This window comes from Mobula birostris, chromosome 3 (assembly GCF_030028105.1).
Source record: "Mobula birostris isolate sMobBir1 chromosome 3, sMobBir1.hap1, whole genome shotgun sequence".
NCBI classification, from domain to species: Eukaryota; Metazoa; Chordata; class Chondrichthyes; order Myliobatiformes; family Myliobatidae; genus Mobula; species Mobula birostris.
The window spans coordinates 220908187-220931780 of NC_092372.1; the positions used below are offsets into that span (position 1 = coordinate 220908187).

Sequence of the window (23594 nt, forward strand, 5' to 3'; positions counted from 1 at the left end):
TGCCAGACCCTGGCCCACTCACTTAACCTATCTATATCTCTCTGCAGACTCTCCGTATCTTCTGCACAATTGGCTTTTCCACTCAATTTGGTGTCATCAGCAAACTTAGGTACACTACGCTTGGTCCCCTCTTCCAGATTGTGGATGTGTATCATGAACAGTTGCGGGCCCAGCATCGACCCCTGTGGCACATCGCTCACCACTGATTGTCAACCAGAGTAATACCCATGTACCCCAACTCTCTGCTTTCTATTAGTTAACCAATCCTCTATCCATGCCAGTACATCACCCCCAACTCTATGCATCCTTATCTTATGGGTAAGTCTTTTGTGTGGCACCTTGCCGAATGCCTTCTGAAAATCCAAGTAATTAAGCCCCTTCAGATCCCCTCTATCCACTGCACTTGTTATATCCTCAAAGATCTCCAGTAAGTTTGTCAAACAGGACCTGCCTTTGCTGAATCTATGCTGTGTCTGCCTGATGGATCCATTTCTCTCCAGATGCCTTGCTATTTCTTCTCTAATGATAGCTTCAAGCATTTTCCCAGCTACAGATGTTAAACTAACTGGCCTATTGTTACCTGACTTTTGCCTACATCCTTTATTGAACAGTGGCGTGACATTTGCCATCTTCCAATCTGCCAGGACTTGCCCAGAGTCAAGAGAATTTTGGTAAATCATCACTAAAGCCTCTACTATAACTTCTGCCATTTCTTTCAGTACCCTGGGATGCATTCCATCAGGACCAGGGGACTTATCAAGCACTACCTCTAGAGAAAGCTATTGTATCAAGGTCCTCATCTCCCATTACATCCATAACATCTCTCTTTGGCACGTTAGATGTGTCCTCCACCGTGAAGATAAACACAAAATAGTCATTCAAAGCCTTGGCTATTTCCTCATTGCCCAATATCAATTCCCCCTTCTCGTCCTCCAAGGGACCTACGTTCAGTTTAGCCACCCTTTTGCGCTTCATATAATTATAAAAACATTTACTATACATTTTTTATATTTTGTGCTAGTTTATTTTCACAATCTATCTTCCCTTTATTTATTGCTCACCTAGTGGTTCTTTGTTGCTTTTCAGAGTTTTTCCAATCTTCCAGTTTCCCACTGCTCTTGGTGACTTTGCACGAGCTTTTAGTTTGATGCCTTGCTTTATTTCCTTAGTTATTCAAGGCTGGCTCTCCCACCCTCACTGTCCTTGCTTTTAACTGGAATATACTTTTGTTGAGCACCATGAAAAATTTCCTTGAAAGTCTTCCACTGTTCTTCAACCGTCCCACTATATAGCCTGTGTTCCCAGTCTACACTAGTCAAATCCTCCCTCATCCCATTGTCGTCTTCATTGTTTAGGCGTAATACACTAGTTTTAGATTGAACTATTTCACTCTCCATTTGTATGAGAGACTCAATCATACTGTGATCACTCTTTCCGAGAGGATCCATAACCACAAGATCACTAATTTTACTTGTCTCATTGCACAGGACCAGATCTAAGATAGCACGTTCCCTTGTAGGTTCAGTAACATGATGTTCAAGAAAGCCATCACGGATGCATTCTGTGGAGTCCTCCTCAAAACTGCCTCGACCAACTTGATTCACCCAATCTATGTGCAAGTTAAAGTCCCCCACGATAAATGCTGTTCCATTCTCACATGCCTCAGATATTTCTCTGTTTATTGCCTGTGCCACTGTAATGTTATTATTCGGTGGCTGATAGACAACTCCCACCAGTGATTTTTTTTTCCCCTTTACTATTCCCAATCTCTACTCTGATGAATCCAACATTTTGCTCCTTAGATCTTGTATCGTCTCTCACTATTGCCCTGATCTCATCTTTAATTAAGAGCGCTACCCCACGTCCCTTACCTTCTTGCCTACCCTTCTGTATTACCTGATATCTTTGGATATTTAATTCCCAATCCTGTCCACTTTGTAACCATGTTTCTGTAATGGCCATTAAATCATACCCCTTGGTACTGATTTATGCAACTAGTTCAAGAACAAAGAGTTTAGACCAGTGCTACACAGGAACAAGTCCTTTGCCCTACAGTGTTGTGCTGAACTAATTAAACTTCAGCACAATTACATCAAAAATTTATGGAGAGTGCAAACTATTTTAGGTTCATCATCTTCATCAAATGCCTGTTGCGCCACTGCCATTTAAAGCAGCAGTGAAGGTCTTCCATCTCTGTCTGTCCTTATTGTGCCCCAGGATTCTTCATTGCTGTTTCCATAACAATTTTGTTTGATCAGTCAGGGCTGTTGGCCCTGAGCTGAACCCCTAAACCTGGAGGACCAGTGGACCACTCTTAGTCTAGTCTCTACCCTTTGATCTGTTTGGTGTGGGTGACCCTACCAAGAGCCAAACCGCAAGCCCTTGACTCCAGCCAACATAGCTCTCCGGGTCATTGAGGCACACAAGCCTCTAAACCCTATGACAAGGTTGGGGTCCTCTTGGAGGTATTTTAGGTTCCAGTGGTCTTTTTTTTCCCTCTTGTTCTGTTCTATTGGCTATATACTGTACCAGGGAACTCCAACAAAGAGCAACGTGGAGTGAGAAAGAGAATGGAATCAGAATGAGGTTTATTATCACTGGCATATATTCATCATCATGCAGTCACAATGTATTACAGCACAGAAGCAAACCAATTAATCCATTCGTGATAGTCCCATTGATCCGCACCTGGACCATAGCCCTCCCATCCATGTACTTATCTAAACTTCTCTTAAATGTTCAAATCAAATCCACATCCACCACTGCAGAAGCTCATTCCACACGCTCACCAGCTCTCAGACATTTCACCTTTCACCCTTAATTTATGACCTCTAGGTCTACTCCCACCTAACCTCAGTGGAAGAAGCCTGCTTGCATTTACCCTATCTATACCCCTCATAATTTTGTCTACCTCTATCAAATCTCCCCTCCTTCTCCTACGCTCCAAAGAATAAAGTCCAAACCTACGCAATCTTTCCTGGCTACATCCTTGCAAGTTTTCTCTGTACTCTTTCAATCGTATTGATATCTCTCCTGTAGGTAGGTGACCAGAGCTGCACACAATACTTCAAATACGTTGTGAAATGTGTTGTTTTGCAGCAGCAGTACAGTGCAATACGTAGAAACGCTGTATGTTGCAATAAGAAATGTATGAAAAAAATAGTGCCAAAAGAGGGCAAAATGACAAGGTTGTGTTCATGGAAGCTGTTCCTAAAACGTTGAGTGTGGCTCTTTGGGCTCCTGATGGTAGTCATGAGAAGAAGGCATCTCCTGGGTGGTGAGAATATTTTCACTTCTTAGATTATCAATTTTTGGAATGGGAATTCTTTCCCTAGATCTCAGCTGCTCTCCAATTCTTTATCCTCCTTCACCTCTTTGTCTATTATCTCTGTCGATGGGTTATAACAGAGTTTGCCAGCATTAACTTGGCTTAACAGCACCTGATGTGTTGAAATCAAAATGGATTAAATTCAAGTTCAAGTTTAATTGCCATTCAACCATTCACATGAACACAGCTGAATGAAACAGTGTTCCTCCTGGGCCAGGGTGAGGAGAACAGTACCGACAGTCACACATAGCGCAGACAGCATTTATAATTAAGACAGCAGAAAACAAAACAAACAAACAAATAAACAAATAAATAATATAAATAAATAAAAACTAGTAATACAGCCCATGTCTCTGAGTATCATGGCCTGTAGGTTGATGGTGCATGGATGGTGTTATGGAGCCATGTTTCTGCAAGGACAAGCGTGCAGCAGTTGCTCATCTCATGCAGGTGCAGCCACAGATGAATGCAATTTGTTACTACCCTTATCAGGCCGTTGACTACACCTATCTACTGAGATGTTCCCACAGCTAATAATCTCACTTTAAGGACTTTTTATCTTGTTATTTCATGCTCGTTATTTACTGCTATTTATTTATATTTGTGTTTGCACAGTTGTTGTCTTCTATGATCTACTTGTTCTTTCACTGATCCTGTTATAGTTACTATTCTATGGAATTACTGAGCATGCCTGCAGGAAAATGACTCTCGGGGTTGTATGTGGTGACATACAATATATGTACCCAGATAATAAAATCTACTTTGAACTTTAATCTTAAAACTAATCTTAAGAGTCTAATTTTGTTTGTAGCACCTAGGGTGTTTTGTTACAATTCTATGTATAAAGCAGGGGTGCCCAACCCCTTTTATGCCATGGACCAATACCATTAAGCAAGGTGTCCATGAAGCCCAGGCTGGGAAGCCCTGGTATAAAGTGATGACAGTTTTCTATAAAAAATGAGTTAACAGGATCATATCACAAATTAGACAGCAGAGCTTTCAGAAATAAATTTTATTGAATACATTGGTGGAGTTAAAGAAAAAAAAACTCAGTAATTCCAAATGAAGTGGCCTGAAGATAAAAAGAGAAAGTTTTACAAACTTTCAGGAATAAAAAAAATAAATTACTACCTGTAACTCTTAATTTATGAAGAGTTCAATTAACAGGACGACCTATTTTTGTGCTTAACACAAAGGTGAACTTCCTGATATTTCTGAATATCATCCGTATTCTGATTCAGAAGCTGGGATCATCAGACATAGGAGGAAACTCGCGCAGTCATTTCTCGTAAGTAACTACTTAGAAGCAGGTGGGAGGATTAACACTCAACGTAAGTTATTAATGTGGGCAAGGAAAATGATAAATGTCTATTTGTGTACCAACTATTTCTAATAAAGGTGTCACACTTAATTTAAGAAGCATTTGGGCCCCCTGTCTTAGAAAGGACGTGCTGACACCGGACAGGGTTCAAAGGAGGTTCACAAAAATGATTCCAGGATTGAACGGCTTGGCATGTGAAGAGTATTTGATGGCTCTGGGTCTGTCTTCGCTAGAATTCCGAAGAATGAGGGGTGATCTCATTGAAACCTATCGAATGGTGAAAGGCCTTGGTAGAGTGGGTGTGGAGAGGATGTTTCTGATAGTGGGAGAGCCTAAGACCGGAGGACACAGCCTCAGAATGGAGGGGTGTCCTTTTAGAATGGAGATGAGGTGGAATTTCTTTACCCAGAGGGTGGTGAATCTGTGGAATTTGTTGCCTTGATAACTGTGGAGCTGAAGTCTTTACATATATTTAAGGCAGAAGTTGATAGATTCATGATATGTCGGGGGGGGGCAGAGGCAGGAGATTTGGGCTGAGAGGAAAAGTGGATCAGCCATGATGAAGTGTTGGAGAAGACTCGACAGGCTGGATGGCCTGATTTTGCATTTATATCTTATGGTCTTATTTCTTCTGAAAGTAAAATATGGCCCTGTAGTTTTGCTGGAGGAACTCAATGTTTCGAGTGGCATCTGTGGGAGGTGGTGTGGGGGGAAGGAGTTATTGACGTCTTGGGTCTCTAGTGCCTCCATTTTTTATACACCACTGCTCTCCTGTGTTGCACCCCATGATATTTATTTTATTTGAAGACGGCCCAGTGGCTGAGCTGGTAGAGTCACTGCCTCACAGTCCCGGTGATCCGGGTTCAATCCCACCTTCCGTCACTGTCGGCATGGAATTCGCACGTTCACCCTGTGACCGTGTGGGCTTCATCCCTATCCCCTCAGGCACTCTGGTTCCCTCCCATATCCCAAAGATGTGCCCCCTGGTTGAGAAATACTTACTTACTGCCCATTATGCCGCTGGTGTTTAGGGCAGCTGTGGGGTTTCTACATCTCTACCGGTGACCAGCATTTCCTTCATCGCGTCAGGAGTAGCTTCCTCTCGGTTTTCACTTCTGTCAGTCGTGCAAGTCCCGGGTGGAGGCTCACGAATACCGTCACACTCAGATCCTTCATTGCTGCTTCTGTAACCCTGAGCTGAACCCCCGAACCTGGACCAGTCTAAGTTTGGCCTCTGCCCTTTGACCTGTTTGGTATGGGTGGCTTTACACAAGGCCCTGGGCCCATCCAGCATAGTCCTCCGGGTCATCGAGGCATGTAGGCCTCCTAACCCAATGACAAGGTTGTGATCCTCTTGGAGGCCAGTAGAAAAACGGTCCCTGGAAATTGATAGACGTGTGATAGAATCTCTCTCGCTGGGGGGGGAGGGGGGTGGAAATAATATAACTGGGACTTGTGATGGTGAGCGTGGACTCAGTGGCTTCTGTGCTGTCTCTCTCCATGACTTTGAATTATTGATGATCACTCATGTTCATCCCCAATTATACCAACTGGCAGCATCACCATCTGGCATGGGGGCTGCAGAAAGTTGTAAACTCAGTCAGCTCCATCATGGACACGGGCCTTCATAGTATCCATGACATCTGGAAGGAGCGATGCCTCAAAAAGGCGGCATCCATCATTAAGGATGCCCGTCATCCAGGGCGAGCCCCCTTTTCACTGTTACCATCAGGGAGGAACTCCAGGAGCCTGAAGGCACACACTCACCCTGATTCAATTCTTCTTTCTGGTTCTATCTACCAGGCACCTCTCCCCTTATGGTTCCCAATCTCACCCCCTCGTCATCATCCAGCACTGGGAGTTCTTCTTATTCCTTTTCCTCTCCCTCCAGCAGTTGTCTCCAATCTTCACACCCCCCCAGCTCCCACACTATTCTGTCCACTTCGCCACAAATGATTTTTTTACCCGCCCCCCCACCCTCTTGTGGCCTCCATCTCAGTCAGGAAAGACTGAGGCTTTCTGTGGCTAGCACGAGAGGGCATAGTTTTAAGGTGTTTAGAAGTAGGTACAGAGGAGATGTCAGGGGTAAGTTTTTTATGTAGAGAGGGGTGAATGCGTGGAATGGGCTGCCGGCGGTGGTGGTGGAGGCGGATACGATAGGGTCCTTTAAGAGACTCCTGGATAGCTACATGGAGCTTAGAAAAGTAGAGGGTTAAGGGTAACTCTAGGTAATTTCTAAAGTAAGTACATGTTCAGCACAGCATTGTGGGCCAGAAGCCTTGTATTATGCTGTAGGTTTTCTATGTTCTATGTTCTATCTATCATCCACCTGCCACGGTCTTCCAACTCCACTCCCATTGTCATCCTGTCATCTGCTGTCAGGTACAACCTGTTCTATCTTCTTACAGCCCTCCTTGGTTCTCCCCATCCCCAATCACCACGGGCTCCTGTCTCACCACTCAGCTTTCCCTCTTTATACCAGGTAACCCCCCCTCCACTCTCAGTGTCACAGTGAGTGTTGGCAATGACTGAACCCAGCTGTGGAGGAACGACAGACTCCCATGTAGAGATGGAAACCAGAGCTTATTCACAGGAATTCCAACAGAGCATTGGTGGCTCAACTGAGTGACACCGTGAGACAGGTCATTCTCAAAACAAGGACCCCACGATGTGCTAATCAGGAGTCCACTTGAAACAGTCACAGAATGCTGAAAACCCTCAACAGTCAAAATAAACTTGTTAAGATTAAACAGAAAGCACAAGGGCTTAATGACTCTTTTAGACTGCAATTAATGAATTACATCTGCTCAAGACACTGGCAGCCCTACAAGTTTCCCAGGCCCGCGAAGCTCATGACATTCAGTCCTCATGCAGTGTTTTGACCCAAACTATCAACAATTTCTTCTCTCCACAGATACGCCCCTTATTGCCACCAACAATCACCTCCCAGCCTTTCTCCGCCTCCATCTGCCTTTCACTTCACCTCCCTTAGATCCACCTATGACCTGCCAGCTCTTGCTCCATCCCTCACTTTACACTGGGTGTCTTCCCTCTTGGGCAGGTGGTGGGGTGGAGATATGTCTCTACCAAAGGAGGTGTAAGGCGCTCCTTTCCTCCTCTAGCCTACAGGTCACTCTTGGGCAAGGTGTAGCACCTGCTTAGCCCCTCAATCGGAGTCATGTGGAGCCATGGGAGCAGGTGGTGGATGGTCATATGAGCAGCTGGTGCAGATCACAAGTTCTGCGACCACTGACGCCAGGCAGACAATCTCTGAAGAGTAGCGATAATGGTTGGGATCACACATCTTATAAAGACACTGTGCAGAAGAAGACAATGGCAAACCACTTCTGTAGAGAAACTTGCCAAGAACAGTCATGATCATGGGACCATGATCGTCTACCTCATATGACACGGCACATAATGATGATATCATATGGCATGGCACATAATGATGATGATGATGACGATTTCTCCTCTGTCCTTCAGTTCAGATGAGGGTCTCAACCCAAAACGTTGACTGTCCATTTTGCTCCACAGATGCTGCCTGACCTGCAGAGTTCCTCCAATATCTTGTGTGTTGCTCTGGATTTCCAGCACCTGCAGAATTTCCTGTGCATCCATCGATAACAGTTCTGTTAGTTTTCCTAATCAGCTGACGTGGCTTCAATCAGGCCCTCTGTTATTGATGTGCGAGGAGCCCCAGACCCCAGGGATCTCAGAGCACTGCCATCAGATCTGAATCAGGTCCATTATCACTCCCATGTGACGGGAAGTTCGGTATCCTGCGCAGCAGTACAGAGCTATACATAAAACACTACAAATTACAAAAATAATTAAATAGTGCAACATGAGGGAATAATGAGGTGGTGTAAATGAACCGTTCAGATATCTGATGGCAGGGGGGAAGAAGCAGTTTCTGAATCATTGAGTGTGAGTCTTCAGTCTCCTGTCCCTCCTCCCCTATGGCAGTAACGAGAAGTGGGCAAGTTCCAAAATCGTGGGGGCCTAAGATACTCTAAATGAGTGACTCCTTAATTAGATAGTTAGCCCGCATTCAAAATTCTCCCGTATCAACCCAGTGAGGCCACTTGGGACCTTGCAGGGCCAAAACCACAGGTAGAAGCCTATTTTCTCTAATCTATACTCATGAACCAACCTGTCCATCCATCCATCAGCGATGGAACTGAGCCTTTGGGGACACACCATACTCCCCATATTCCTAATGAAGTAGAGCCACTAGCGTGCCTTCTTCACAATTGCATCTCTCAACATTTTGGACAATGTGCTTCATCTTTTAACTTGTACTTTCAAAATGGATAACTTCACCTTTTTCTTCATTATATTCCACCTGCCAAACCTTTGCCCAGTCCTTATCCTTTCTATCTATTGACTTTGACTTCAAGTCAAAGTCAAAGTCATTTGAGATTGACCCAATAACAGTGGTGTCATTTACAGATGGTGCTTGAGCTGTGCCTAGCCACGTTGTTATGAGTTTAAGGAGGGAACAGAGCACGGGACTAAGTCAAAGTCAAAGTTCCTTGTCAAATGCAGAAATACACGTAAACACAGATGCAATGAAAACCTTGCTTGCAACAGGCACAAATTATACAAAATTATATGAGGAAGGACACAATTAGAACAAAAATACAAGTCCATTGGCTTGTAAAGTGTTGTAAGTGGGTGTCGTATTCCTTGTTGAGGTAGTGATTAGGCGCCTGCAGGTTGCACAATCCTAATCACTACCTCAGCAGAAAGTTGTAAACTCAATCAGCTCTATCATGGGCACGAGCTTCCCCAGCATCCAGGACATCTTCAAGGAGCGATGCCTCAAGAAGGCGGCGTCCATCATTAAGGACCCCATCACCCAGGCCATGCCCTGTTCTCATTGTTACCATCAGGAAAGAGGTACAGAAGCCTCAGCGATTCAGGAACAGCTTCTTCCCCTCTGCCATCTGATTTCAGAATGGACGTTAAACCCATGAACGCTACCTCACGACTTTGTTTTTCTCTTTTTGCACTCATTTAATTTAACTTGTATTGCAATACGGCAATGCAAACAGCAGTACTGCAATGCACTAATGCCACATAACAACAAATTTCACAACATATGCCAGTTATATTAAAATTGATTCTCATTCGGGTTGAATGGAAGTAGCCGTTGTGTGTAACTTCAGGTTTCTGTACCTCCAGCCCAATGGTAGCTGTGAGAAGATGGCATGGCCCTTTTGATGGGGATGTTTGATGATGGATATTGCCTCCCTGAGGCAGTACTGCTGTAGATACTATCGATGGTAGAGAGGGGATGTACTGTCCTGAATCCACTGCTCTCTAGTCTACGGCATCTTACATTCCTGAGCATTCAACTTGCCATACCAGGCCATGATGCGACCACTCAGAATTCTTTCAGCAGTACATCTGCAGAGGTTTGTTAGAGTTTTGGTGACAAGCTGAACCCCCTTAATCTCCTGAGGAAGGAAAGACTCAGATGCCTCTTCCTTGTGATTGCACCTGCGTGCTGGGCCCAGGACAAGTCATCTGAAAAGTTATCGCTCAGGAGTTTAAAGACAGGATAAAAGACTGGCTTATGTGTTCAGGTGTAGAGAGTGAGTGAGAGAGATTCGTTGAGGGTCTACTTCATTAGGAGTATGAGAAGATTTGGTATGAAACTGTCAATCGCATTCTCCTGCCTTCCCTCAGTAATCTTTGATGTCCTTACTAATCAAGAACCTATCAACCTCCACTTTAAATATACCCAATGACTTGGCCTCATCAGCTGTTTGTCGCAATGAATTCCACAGAGTCACCATCCTCTGGCAAAAGAAGTTCCTCCTCATCTCTGTTCTAAAGGGACAGCCTTCTATTCTGAGGCCATGACCTTTGGTCCTGGACTGCCCCCTGATGGGATACTTACCTTTTCTGTTTAGCCTCTAAAAGTAATCCTGCTCTCTTTTCCAGGAGATTGACAAAATCAACTCTGCTTCTTATCCCTCTCCTGGGTGTCCATTATATTCTGTGTGCCTTCCTTCCTGACCACGTGGCAGAGGACCTGAGATTCCACATCGAGCTTGGCTTGGGATCCTTCCAGGTACGGTCAAGTCAAGGTTACTTTCACATGCTCTAGTACAGGTATAGTGGAAATCTTGCCTGCAGCATCACTGAGGTGTAGATTCAGGCAACGCATGGGGCATAGATTATACATAAATTATGCATAAATCATGCATAAATTACACATATTATACATACATTATACCTCAACACTGAAGAAGGAAAACATAAGACCATAAAGAATGTGTCATAGGAACAGCATTAGGCCATTCAGCCCATCAAGTTCACTCTGCCATTCCATCATGGCTGATTAATTATCCCTCTCAACCCCATTCTCCTGCCTTCTCCCCGTAATCTTTGATGCTCTTACTAATCAGAAACCTATCTGCCTCCATTTTAAATATACACAATGACTTGGCCACCACTGCCAGCCATGCCAGTGAATTCCACAGGTTCACTGTTGGCAGTTCGTCATGTCCAACGTTGACAGGAAACCTGTGTGGGAGTTTTTGAAGTGGAAAAGCCATTTGCATTGGGGCAGTTCCACTCTCTTGACCTCAGAAGCCTGCGTCCAGTGGTATGAACAAGCGTCACAAACGAGGGTCTTCCTTGGTTCCAGTGGATGACCATGATGTCTTCTGTGCCTCGTCATGCCCCTCGCTCTCAATGGGGCCTTGCAAAACCACCTTCCTGGCTGTCGGATCTCATCCACCCAGTCTGCCGGAGTTGACTTTGCATGCAAGATTCACTACCCTCTGCCTTAAGAAATTCCTCCTCACCTCCTTTCTAAATGGATATCCTTCTATTCTGAGCTTGTGCCCTCTGGTCCTAGGCTCACTCCACATCCTCTCCACATCCACTCCATCTAGGCCTTTCAATATTTGATAGGTTTCAATAAGATCCCCCCCACCAACTGTTCTTCTAAACCCCAGTGAGCACAGGCCCAGAGCCCTCAAACACGCCGCGTACCCTGCGGTGCAAAGTGCAAAGCAGTGCAAAAAGTGAAAGGCGGGACCCTGCAGAGTGTTCTGGGACAGAGGGAACTCGGAGTGCAAATACACATATACATATATACTCGCTTCGTCGATCACGTTCACTCCATCCGCCACAGCAGGTGGGATTTCCCAGCGGCCACCCATATCAATTCCACTTCCCATTCCCATTCCAACATGGCTGTCCATGGCCTCCTCTACTGCCACAGTGAGGTCACACTTAGGTTGGAGGAGCAACTCCTCATATTCCATCTGAGTAGCCTCCAACTTGACAACATGGACATCGATCTCTCTAATTTCCAGTAATTTCTTCCTCTCCTGGCTCTTTTTTTTTTCTGCTCCCAATTCTAGCTCCCCTCTCACCCCTTGTCTTTTAATCACCTCCCTCTGGTGCTCCCTCCTCCTTCCCTTTCTCCCACGGTCCACTCACCTCTCCTGTCAGGTTCGTTCTTCTTCAGCCCTTTACCTCTTCCACCTATCACCCCTCAGCTTCTTACCTGATCCCCCCCCCCACCCATCCACCTTCCCCCTCACCTGGTCTCACCTATCACCTGACAGCTTGCACTCCTTCCCCTACCCCACCTACTTATTCTACCTTCTTCCCCCTTCCTTCCCAGTCCCAATGAAGGACCTTGGCTCGAAACGTCAACTGTTTTTCCTCCCCCATGGATGCTACTTCGCTTTCTGAGCTCCTCCACCATTCTGTGTGTGTTGCTCTCGTACACGGTTCCACCCACTTACACTGATTTGACATTAATCCCATTTTGTCTTCCCCACATTCCCAATAACTCCCCACAGTTTCCACCACTCAGTTACGCTAGGGGCAATTTACAGCTGATGGGCTGAAGAGCCTGTTTCAGTGGCATATCTCTCAGTGGCTCTAAAATGTTTTGAAGCATACTGAGGTTGTCAAAGACTTTGTGAAAACCGTCCTTTATGGCTCCAAGGAATGCATTCTGGCTGTGCCTTCATCTGTGAGTCAGTGCACCACCTGGAGATACAATGGTAATAGGGTGGAAGAACCTGTTGGATTAGACAGTTCACTTGTCACTATCTTTGCAGTTTAACACTTTGTGCCTGCTGGGTTCTTTTTTATGGGTGGCGGTGTGGAGACATGTCTCTACCAAAGGAGGTGTAAGGCACTCCTTTCCTCTGCTAGCCAGCAGATCACCCTTGGCCAAGGTGCAGAACCTGCTGCGCCCCCTGATCAGGGTCACAGGAACCTATGGGAGCAGATGGCGGGTGGATAGTCATATGAACAGCTGGTGTGTATCACCCATCTTGTAAAGACACTGCCCTGAAAATGGCAATTGCACGCCACTTCTGTAGAAAAATTTGCCAAGAACGATCATGGTCAAAGACTGTGATCACCCATGTCATATGACATAGTAGCACGTAATGATGATGATGGGTGATGAGCATTTTTTTATATAACTACCTACATACATGTAACTCTTTAGTTTGTGCCCTAGTTGTCACAGTATGTACATGCAGGTGTTCAGTCTGGCTCCTAGTGCTTACACTTGCATAATTCTAGAAGCTTCTCTCGATATCGTATAGTTTGAATTGGGGCTGTCTGATTGATTAACTCTTATCTATCAATTTGGATGGAGTGTTTCTTATCTATGTGGTGTAAGAAGGGTCGACCATGAGGCTCTGCCATCTCTTGCCTCCTCTCTTCTTGCTGCTGTTAGCCTCTATCGCTCTCTGTTTTTCAACTCTCTTTGTTCTATTAACACTTAATAAAACGATTGTGAAGCAACAAGTTTTGTGCCTCTTTCCTGACTTCTGAAAGAACCTTGGATTTAACACATCAAAATCGGACAGAGGCTGTACTGCTGTGTTTCTCTTGGCAGGGATTTGTGGTGGCGTTACTGTACTGCTTCCTGAACACAGAGGTAAGGAATTGCGGATGTCGGGGAGGGAGATGGGGGAGGGGTGGGTGGGGGTAGGAGGGGGAGGGGGATGGTGGAGTGAAGGGGTGGGGGATGAGTGACATACGATGGGGAAAGAAGTTGTTAAGGAGTGATGGTGGGAGGAGTGGAGCTGGGAGAGGTGGGTTAGTGCGGTAGGATAGGGAGGGAGAGGTGATGGGTGGAGGAGGGAGAGGGGGAGGGCGGGAGGCAAGTGGGGGAGAAAGAAGGTGAGACAAGTGGACTTGTTGGCTTTCAGTTTGATTAGTGGCTGTAGGTTGCCAATAGTGTGCAGTATTTGATGTCTTTGGGTCTGTACTCGATGGAGTTTAGCAGAATGAGGGGTGGGGATGGATCTGAAACACCCAGACAGAGTGAATATGGAGAGGATGTTTCCATTAGTGGAAGAGTCTAGGACTAGGGGGCACAGTCTCAGAATCCCTTTAAAACAGCGATGAGGAAGAACTTCTTCAACCAGGATGTGAAGAATGTATGGAATTCTTTGCCTCAGGCACTGTGTACAATTTTGTGCTGAGGTCTTAGGCTCATATATATAGTTGGGTGCCTAAGGCTTTTGCACAGAACTGTGGTAATTTTATGTATTGCACTGTACTGCTGTCACAAAAAAAAATCAAATTTCATGACACATGAGTGATGATAAATCTGATTCTGCTATGGGTCCCTATTTTGGACTGAGAACGGGAAGGGGGCAGGGAGAGGGGAATCATGGTGGGGAAAAGGGGAAGGGAGAGGGGAGAGAACGGGAAGCACCAGAGAGACATTCCGTGATGATCAATAAACCAATTGTTTGGAATCAAATGACCTTGCCTGGTGTCTCAGGGCTGGATGTGTCTGCACCCGCACCTCCCCTGCCCTGGCACTCCTTCTCTGCCACCCATCCCACACACCTCCCGCCGGTGCTCCACCCTCACCAGTCTCAATCCCATCTTCTCCCGCCGGATTTACAAACTCACTCTCCGCTCTGTGTGTGTGTGCCTGAGACGGTAGGTGGTTAGAGTTGACGAGAATAGAGTGCTAGAGCTATGCAGCAGGGAAAAAGGCACTTCTGCCCAACTCATCCTTTCTGACCACGTTGTATACCTGGGATAGTCCTGTCACCCTGTGATTGACCCCTGTCCTAATGAATGGGGGGGGTGGTTAGTATAACCATATTCTGAGTGATTCAAAAGGGCAAAGTGTCTGCTTCTGGTCTGTATCTTTATGTAATTCTATGGCTCTACATTTAGGATGATGGTAAGCTAATGGACTAGTGAGAAATGATTAGTCCATAAAGTAAATTAGGCCATTCAGCCCATCAAGATTGTTCTAGCATTCAATTGTAGCTAATTTTTTAGAACTCTATTCTCCCATAACTGATCAAGCTCTGTCCTAAATAAACCCAATGACCTGACCTCCACAGCCTTCAGCAGCAAAGAATTCCACAGACCCCCCACCCTCTTGCTGAGGGAATACCTCCACATCCTAAGATTTAAAGGGCCACCCCTCTATTCTGATGTTGTGCCTCAGTTCCTAGACTCACCTACTAATGGAAACATCTTCTCCATGCCCTAACTATCCAGTCTTTTCGGTATCCAGTAGCTTTCTTTTTCAATATTTTTATTAATTTCTACATAGAAGAATACAGAGTAAGCGAAGATATATATTATAAGTCAAAAAAAGATAAAATAATACCAAATACATTATATTTGAGTCACACTTGCAATCTCATTACCCTATATTCATGTCAATTAAATTAAATCATAATATTGAAATGTAATAATCCAGTAGCTTTCAATGAGATCCTTCTGAATTCCATCGAGTATAGACCCTGAGACTTCAAATGCTTGTCAACCATTAAGGGTTCCATTCCTGCGATTATTCTTGTGAATCTGATTGGGATCCCCTCCAGGAACAGAACATTTTTCCTTAGATTTGGGGCCCAAAGCTTCTCTGCAGCTGCTAATCATAAACACGAGAGATTCTACAGATGCCGGAGGTCTAGACTAACACAGGCAAAATGCTGGAGGAATTCAGCAGCTCAGGCAGCATCGACAGAAGTGAATAAACACTCCTCATTTCAGACCGAGACCCTTCATCAGGATCTTCCCAATGGGTGGTCTGTTGTGTGCGGTGCTCCTGATGCAGGCTCCTCTACATTGGTGAGACCCGTTGTAAATTGGAGGAACCACTTCGTTGAGCACCTCTGCTCCATCCACCAAAAGCTGAACTTCCCGGTGGCTAAACATTTTAATTCCAATTCCCGTTCTCACTCTGACATGTTGGTTCATGGCCTCCTCTGGTGCCAAGATGATGTCACCTCAGGGTAGATGAGCAGCACCTTTATCTTCTGTCTGGGTAGCCTCCAACCTGATGGCATGAATAGCGAATTCTTCTTCCAGTAAACAAAATGTTTTCTCCCCCTCCCCTCTTCTATTCCCCACTGTGGCCTCCTGCTTCTTCGCACCAGCCTATCACCTCCCCCTGAGTCCATTCCTTCTTCCCTTGCTCCTGTGGTCCACTCTCCCATAAGATTCCTTCTTCTCCAGCCCTTTACCTTTCCCACCCACCTGGCTTCACCTATCACCTTCCAGAGAGCCTCATTCCCCTCCCCCACCCTTTTATTCTGCCGTCTTCCCCCTTCCTTTCCAGTCCTGATGAAGGGTCTCGGCCTGAAACGTCGGCTGTTTATTCATTTCCATAGACGCTGCCGGACCTGCCGAGTTCCTCCAGCATTTTCTGTGTGTTGTGAAGTAAATTTATTACCAATGTGTATGTGTGTGTGTATATATATATATATATATATATACACGTCACCAAATACCATCTTGAGAATCGTTTTCTTGCAGGCATTTCCAAGAAAATAAAGAAAAACAATAGATTTTATGGAAAAACGTACATAAACAAAGACTGATAAACAACCAATGTGCAAAAGCAAACAAATTGAGTAAAACGAACAAATAAGTAATACTGAGAACATGAGTTGTCGAGTCTTTGAAAGTGAGTCCATTGTTTGTGGTAACACATACAAAATGCTGGAGGAACTCAGTAGGCCAGTCAGCATCTATGGAAAAGAGTACATAGTCAATGTTTCATCATAGGTTGTGGAATCAGTTCAGTGTTGAGGTGAGCGAAGTTATCCACACTGGTTCAGGAGCCTGGTGGAACCTGGTCATGTGGGATCCAAGTATATGGATGCAAGGCAATAGTCCAGGTGCGGGTAGATGGAACTAGGCAGAAAAGCAGCTTGGACTAGATGGGCCAAAGGGCCTGTTTCTGTGCTGTAGAGCTCTGTGACTCTATGACATGGAGCCAGTACATTGACTGGCGCCAGTATACCGTATGGTTCAATACGGGTGTCTCACAGCCGAAGCTGTCCCTGTCATTGACCACAACTGGTTGCACCATGGCCTGGAATGGACTGCCCAGGATCAGAAAGGTCTATAGAAAGTGGTGGAAATCGCCCCATCCGTTACAGGCAAAGCCCTCCGCACCATTGAGCAAATCTACAAGGAGCACTGCCACAAGAAAGCAGCACCCACCATCCCGTTCATGCTCTCTTCACGCTACTACCATCGGGCAGGAGGTACAGGAGCCTTAGATCCCACACCACCAGGTTCAGGAAAAGTTATTACCCCTCAACCATCAGGCTCCTGAACCAGTGTGGATAACTTCACTCACCCCAACTCTGAACTAATTCCACAACCTATGGACTCACTTTCAAGGACTCGACAACTCATGTTCTCAGTATTCTTTCATTTATTTATACAAATGGTGTTTGTCAGTCTTTGTTTGTGTTTGGTTTATCATTGATTCCACTGTTCGCGAGTGTGCGACCGCACAGTAACTGTAATGCTCCCACACACATAGCCTTAGTTGCCGCGCATCATGAATGTTTACATAAAGTGCCAGGCACTTTTCAGGCTGTGTCAAAATTTCCTGCTCAGAACAATGGTTGGTCTGCGCAGCTATAGAAAAACATTAGACGGATCGTTAATTGACTCTATTGATTTTCTTTATTTTCCTGTATATGTCTGCAAGAAAATGAATCTCAAGGTAGTATATGGTAACATATACTTTGATAATAAATCTACTTTCAACTTGGAATTTCAACAGTCTCCTCTCAGCCTCACGCACTCCAGGGAAAACCATCCCAGCCCATCCTATCATCAGTGAATCCCGGGTTAGCATCTGGTGACGTATATGAAGTGAATTTAGTGAAGGGTGAGGGTGAGGGTCTTTTTGTCGCCTAGGTACTAACAGAGCTGAAGAGGCATCGGCAGTCCTTCCAACTCGAGTGGTTTACGAACCTGACCAGGAGGCGCAGCCGGAGCACGTCGGCGGAGATCAGCAACACGTGTAGCACTCAGCTGGCGTTGCTGGAGAAACTGGGTCAACCTGGAAAGTCGCTCGACTACAACAGCGGCTTGCAGACCACCTGAGCCCAGTGGGAGTGGGACTGGCGCCTTGGGCTTACTGAGCGATGGAAGGCGAGGGTGTCGGTGGGCTTCGTTCCTTTGTGCGCGTCGCTTTGATTTTCACTTCACTGACGCTTTGCTGGACGTGATTGAAACAGGGTCAAGGAGAGGGAGGGGATACCTATGAGGGTGATGTTGTTCTGAAATGTGCAGTGCTCAAACCTTTCGTCAGTTAGATATCTCTTACTTTCTGTTCAAATGCTCGCCTGCTGTCTTTCAGTGGGTTATGGGTTCATTCCGAAAAGTCATACGGTATAGGAGAAGAATTAGGCCATCAAGTCCACTCTGCCTTTCTATCATGGCAGATTATTCTTACTAACCTTACTCATGCTTACTTATTCTTACTAACCTTATTCTTACTAACTCATGCCTTCTCCCCATAACTCTAAACCCAAAGCATCTATCAACCTCTGCCTTAAATACACACTATGACTTGGCCTCCACAGCTGTCTGTGGTCATGCGTTCCACAGGGTCACCACCCTCTGGCTAAAGAAATGCCCCCCCCCCACCTCTGCTTTATGCATGGTAGCGTAGTGGTCAGCGATCACCCACCCATCAGGGTTCAATACCAGCGTCTGTCCGTAAGGAGTTTGTACGTTCCATTCGTGACCACACGGGTTTCCTCCCACATTCCAGAGACCTATGGGTTGGGGTTAGTGCGTTGTGGGCGTGCCATGTTGGTGACAGAAGTGCGAGCTGCCCCGCACAATCCTCACAGATTTGACTTGATGTAAATGACGTATTTCACTGTATGTTTCGATGTGTGTGTGTGACAAATAAAGTTAATCTTTAAAAGGAGACCCCTTTAATTCTATGCACTTGGAACCTGTGCCAGATGCCTTCATGAATACTCATACAGCCGAGAAACAGGCCCCTCGATCCATCATGTCCATGCTAGCCAGCTAGTATGGATCTATACTAGTACCAGTTACAGGCATTTGGTTCCTACCCTACTAGACAATGGAGATTCTAGTCCTCACCCAGATATTTCTTAAAGTTTTATCTCCACCACCCCTTCCCCTGGCAGTGTGTGACAGATTCAGAGCACCCTCTGGGTGGAAATGCTTCTCCTCACATTCCCAGTTGCAGAGGAGGTTTACGGGGAGGCTGCCTGAGTTATGGAGAGAGGCTGGGATCTTTCCATTGGAGTGTAGGAGAATGACTGATGGGCTTCCAGGGGTTTATACGGAGGCAGGGATAGGGATAGGGTGAATGTACTCAGATTTTTCCCCAGGGTTGGGTGGTCAAAACTAGAAGGCACAGCTCTAAGGTGTTCGGAGAAATAGGGTGTCCCAGCATGGCGAATAGACCCAGTTACTGGGCCTGTTCCTGTAGGCTCCCACAATCACTCACTGCAGTTAGCAAGCAGCCTTCCAAACCATCACTCTAAACTGTTCTGTGGTCATGAAAACGCCTTAGATAAATGCAGACACAGAACTGTTTGTTTGATGACCTTGTGTACATTATGATTTGTCCTGCGGTTGCTGTACATGCTCCAGGTCGATCCTTAATGATGTAATTTCTAAGAACTAATCTCTAAGCAGTTAAATAAATACACCTGTGGCAACGGGTGTCCTGTTTACCCATCTCGTGTCTTTTTGTTTCGATTCAGTTGTCCCTTTGCAAGATGTGATGTCTGAGTCATTGCTCAAGGGAACCAGGGAAGGTAGTGTAGAGTTCCTGGTGGCTAACCATTTTAATCCCTGTCCCCATTCCCATTCAGACTTGTTGGCCCATGGCCTCCTCTTTTGTCACGATGAGGCCACTCTCAGGTTGGAGGAGCAACACCTCATGTTCTGTTTAGGTAACCTGAACGTCGATTTCTTTTCTAGTGATTTTTTACCCTTTCCTTTCCCTCTTCTTCTATTCCCCACTCTGGCCTCTTACCTCTTCTCCATAGCTGCCTATCACCTCCCCCTGGTGCCCAGTCCTCTTCCCTTTCTCCCATGGTCCACTCTCCCCTCCTGTCAGATACCTTCCTCTCCAGCCCTTTACCTTTTCCACCCACCTGGCCTCACCCATCACCTGCTAGCTAGTCCTCCTTCCCCTCCCCTCCCCACCTTCTTATTCTGGTGTCTTCTCCCTCCCCCTTCCTTCCCACTCCTGAAGAAGGGTCTCGACCCAAAAAGTTGACTGTTTACTCAATCCCATTGACCTGCCGAGTTCCTCCAGCATTTTGTGTGTGTTGCTATGGATGGCAGAGCTGCTCGCTGTGATTGGTTGTACTCTGGGGATCCACGTCATGTGACCGCCGGCCTCCTTCTGCCCCACTCTCACTCATCCCCACCAGCACTGGGGAACAGCTTCTTCGCATCCACCCATAGAAGCTGCCTCTCCTGCCTCCAGAGAGCCCAGGTTCGATCCTGACCTCGGGCACTGTGGTGTGGAGTTTGCACATCCTTCCTGAGGTTCATTATTTGCTCCAGTTTCCTCCTACGTCCAATGCTGAGTGGGCTGGAGGGTTAATGGCCACTGTAAGTTGCCCTCTAAGGTGTGTAGATGAGCTGGGGGGGTGTTGCCAGACATCCAGTGGTGACCATTGTGACTGGTATCGAAACGTCAGCTATAATTTATATTTGTACCCGGCTGGAAGCCCAGTTAGAGTTAATATGTCATATACACCGAGAAAGCACTGGACCCTTTTTCAGATTGTTCACCCCCACCATCAGATTTCTGAACAGACGATGATTCCATGAACACTACCTCACTATTCCAATTTTGTGCTGTTTATTGATTTTATTCTTTGGTGTAATTTATAATCATTTTTCATGTCTTGAACTGCACTGCTGCCACAAAGGCAGCAAGTTCATGATATTACTCAGTGATGGTAGAGATACCAGGCAGGATAACTGAATGCTGCTCTTGCAGGATGTGGGCAGGCAGGGAGACCTCCAGTGTCTCTGACCACTACAACTGCGAGAAGTGCATCCTCTAACAATCCGTGTTAAGGAGTTGGAGCTGGAACTGGGTGAACTCCCGATCATTCAGGAGGCTGAGGGGGTGATAGAGAGGACATATAGGGAGATAGTTACACCCAAGGTGCAGGGGACAGGAGACTGGGTGACAGTCAGGAATTGAAAATGGGCTAAACAGCCAGTGTAGAGAACCCCTGTGTCCATCTCCCTGAACAACAGGTCTATCACTTTGGATACTGTTGGGGGGGAAATGGCCTGACTGAAGAAAGTTTCTGGCACTGAGTGGCTCTGTGACTCAGAACGGAAAGGGGGAGAAGAGGTGCACTGTGGTGATAAGGGATTTGTTAGTTAGGAGAATGGATAGGAGGTTCTGTGGGTGAGAATGAGATTCCCAGATGGTATGCTGGAGGAACTCTGCTCAGCCTCTCTCTATAACTCTATCCCTTGAGTCCCATCAGCCCGTTTATTGGATTTATGAGCAAATATTAGACTCTAACACCATGACATAGGAACAGAATTAGGCCACTTGGCCTATCGAGTCTGCTCTGCCATTCAATCATGGCTGACCCTTTTCTCCCCTCCTCAACCCTACTCCCCAGCCTTCTCCCTGAACCTTTGGTGCCACGTCCAATCAACAACCTATCAAGCTCTGCCGTAGATATGCCCAACAACCTGGCAGAGTGGGCAGGTAGTGGTTAGTCTAGTGGTATTACAGTGCCAGAGACCCAGGTTCAATTCCCGCCACTGTCTATAAGGAATTTCTGTGTTCTGCTATGACTGAGTGTGCTTCGTCCGGGTGCTCCGTTTTCTTCCCATGTTCCAAAGATGAACAGACTCGGAATCAAAATCAGGTTTAATGTCACTTGCACTAGCTGTGAAATTCGCTTGTTCTCTGGCATCAGTACATTGCAATAGCTAATAATAATTAGGTGCTGAGGTAGTGTTCATGGGTTCATTGTCCATTCAGAAATCTGATGGTGGAGGGGAAGAAGCTGTCCCTGGCTCTTCAGGCTTCTGTACCTCCTCCCTGATGAGAAGAGGGCACGTCCTGGGTGATGGGGGTCCTTAATGATGGATGCCGCCTTTTTGAGGCATCCCCTTTTGAAGGTGTTCTCGATGTAAACTTATTAGCAGATCAGGGTTATTAATTTGGCCAAACATGTTGGCACTAGAAACATAGAGACCCTTGTGGTTGGTCCCATACCATCGTCGACACAACTGGTGCACTTCGCCGAATGTTTTGATGTTTCAATATACATGTGGCATATAAAGTTATTTTCTTTAAGTATTGTTTTGGCAGTTGTTTTGTGCTTTTCTATGGGAAAGATGTGATAGATGAGTGAATTCACCATGACTGGAAAATCCTAACTGTGGAAAGGTTGGACACACTTGGGTTGTTTTTTCTGGACTGAGGAGGCTGAGATGAGATTAATTCAGTGGCATAAAATTCCAAGGGTCTGACATAAATAGGAAAAAATATAGGACTTATTTCCCTCAGCAACGTGGCCAAAATTGTGGAACAGGGTTTTGAAATCACTGGTTAATGAACTTGAAGGGACACGAAACATTATGAGTTTGGTGTGGACCTGAGGGTGTTCATGGCAAAAATTGCCTGCGCAGTTAATTTGGGACCATAACCTGCAGAGCTAGGGTGCTGAAAGTTGGGAGGCATATATCAATGCACCAAGACCTCACCAATGGAGCAGGCAGAAGATGATGGCACATCATAACAACAGTGAAGAGTCCACAGTTTTCAAAGACTGTGTGGTGACTGGCTATGCGTCGGCCTCACCACGTTAAACATGGTCACGCACAGGCGTTCTCCATTATCTGGTGCTCCCAATGCACCCTTCTCTACCTTGGTGAGACTCAACGTACAATAGGAAGGCAAACACGAGGAAATCTGCAGATGCTGGAATTTCAAGCAACACACATAAAAGTTGCTGGCGAACGCAGCAGGCCGGGCAGCATCTCTAGGAAGAGGTACAGTCAACGTTTCGGGCCGAGACCCTTTACCAGGACTAACTGAAAGAAGAGCTAGTAAGAGATTTGAAAGTGGGAGGGGGAGGGGGAGATCCAAAATGATAGGAGAAGACAGGAGGGGGAGGGATGGAGCCAAGAGCTGGACAGGTGATAGGCAAAGGGGATATAAGAGGATCATGGGACAGGAGGCCTAGGGAGAAAGACGCATGGGGGGGGGTGGAACCCAGAGGATGGGCAAGGGGTATAGCCAGAGGGACAGAGGAAGAAAAAGGAGAGAGAGAGAAAGAATAAATAAGGGATGGGGTACGAGGGGGAGGTGGGGCATTAGCTGAAGTTTGAGAAGTCAATGTTCATGCCATCAGGTTGGAGGCTACCCAGATGGAATAATCGAGGGGTAAATTAGAGGAGGTATCCGCGAGTTGTCGCTGTGCCTCGGCAAGGTAGAGGTCAGTACGCCAGACTACAACAGCACTCCCCTTATCGGCAGGTTTAATAATAAGGTTAGGATTAGTGCGGAGGGAGTGGAGAGCAGAGCGTTCGGAAGAAGTGAGGTTGGAATGGGAACAAGGTGTGGTGAAGTTGAGACGGTTGATGTCCCGTTGGCAGTTAGCAATAAAGAGA

General features: G+C 46.1%; 1 protein-coding gene across 2 annotated transcripts in view; it reads left to right on the forward strand.

The window, feature by feature from the left end:
* Positions 1 to 19655, forward strand: part of LOC140195586 (secretin receptor-like) — a 59849-nt gene extending 40194 nt beyond the window's left edge. The window contains exons 10-13 of one of the 2 annotated variants that reach the window (XM_072254190.1): positions 4525 to 4616; positions 10605 to 10734; positions 13543 to 13584; positions 17850 to 19655. In XM_072254190.1, the coding sequence (XP_072110291.1) occupies positions 4525 to 4616; positions 10605 to 10734; positions 13543 to 13584; positions 17850 to 18038 (453 nt within the window). In that variant the 3' untranslated portion in view covers positions 18039 to 19655. The remainder of the gene's footprint in view (positions 1 to 4524; positions 4617 to 10604; positions 10735 to 13542; positions 13585 to 17849) is intronic. The other variant, XM_072254191.1, reaches the window with a different exon arrangement.
* Positions 19656 to 23594: the final 3939 nt, after the last annotated feature.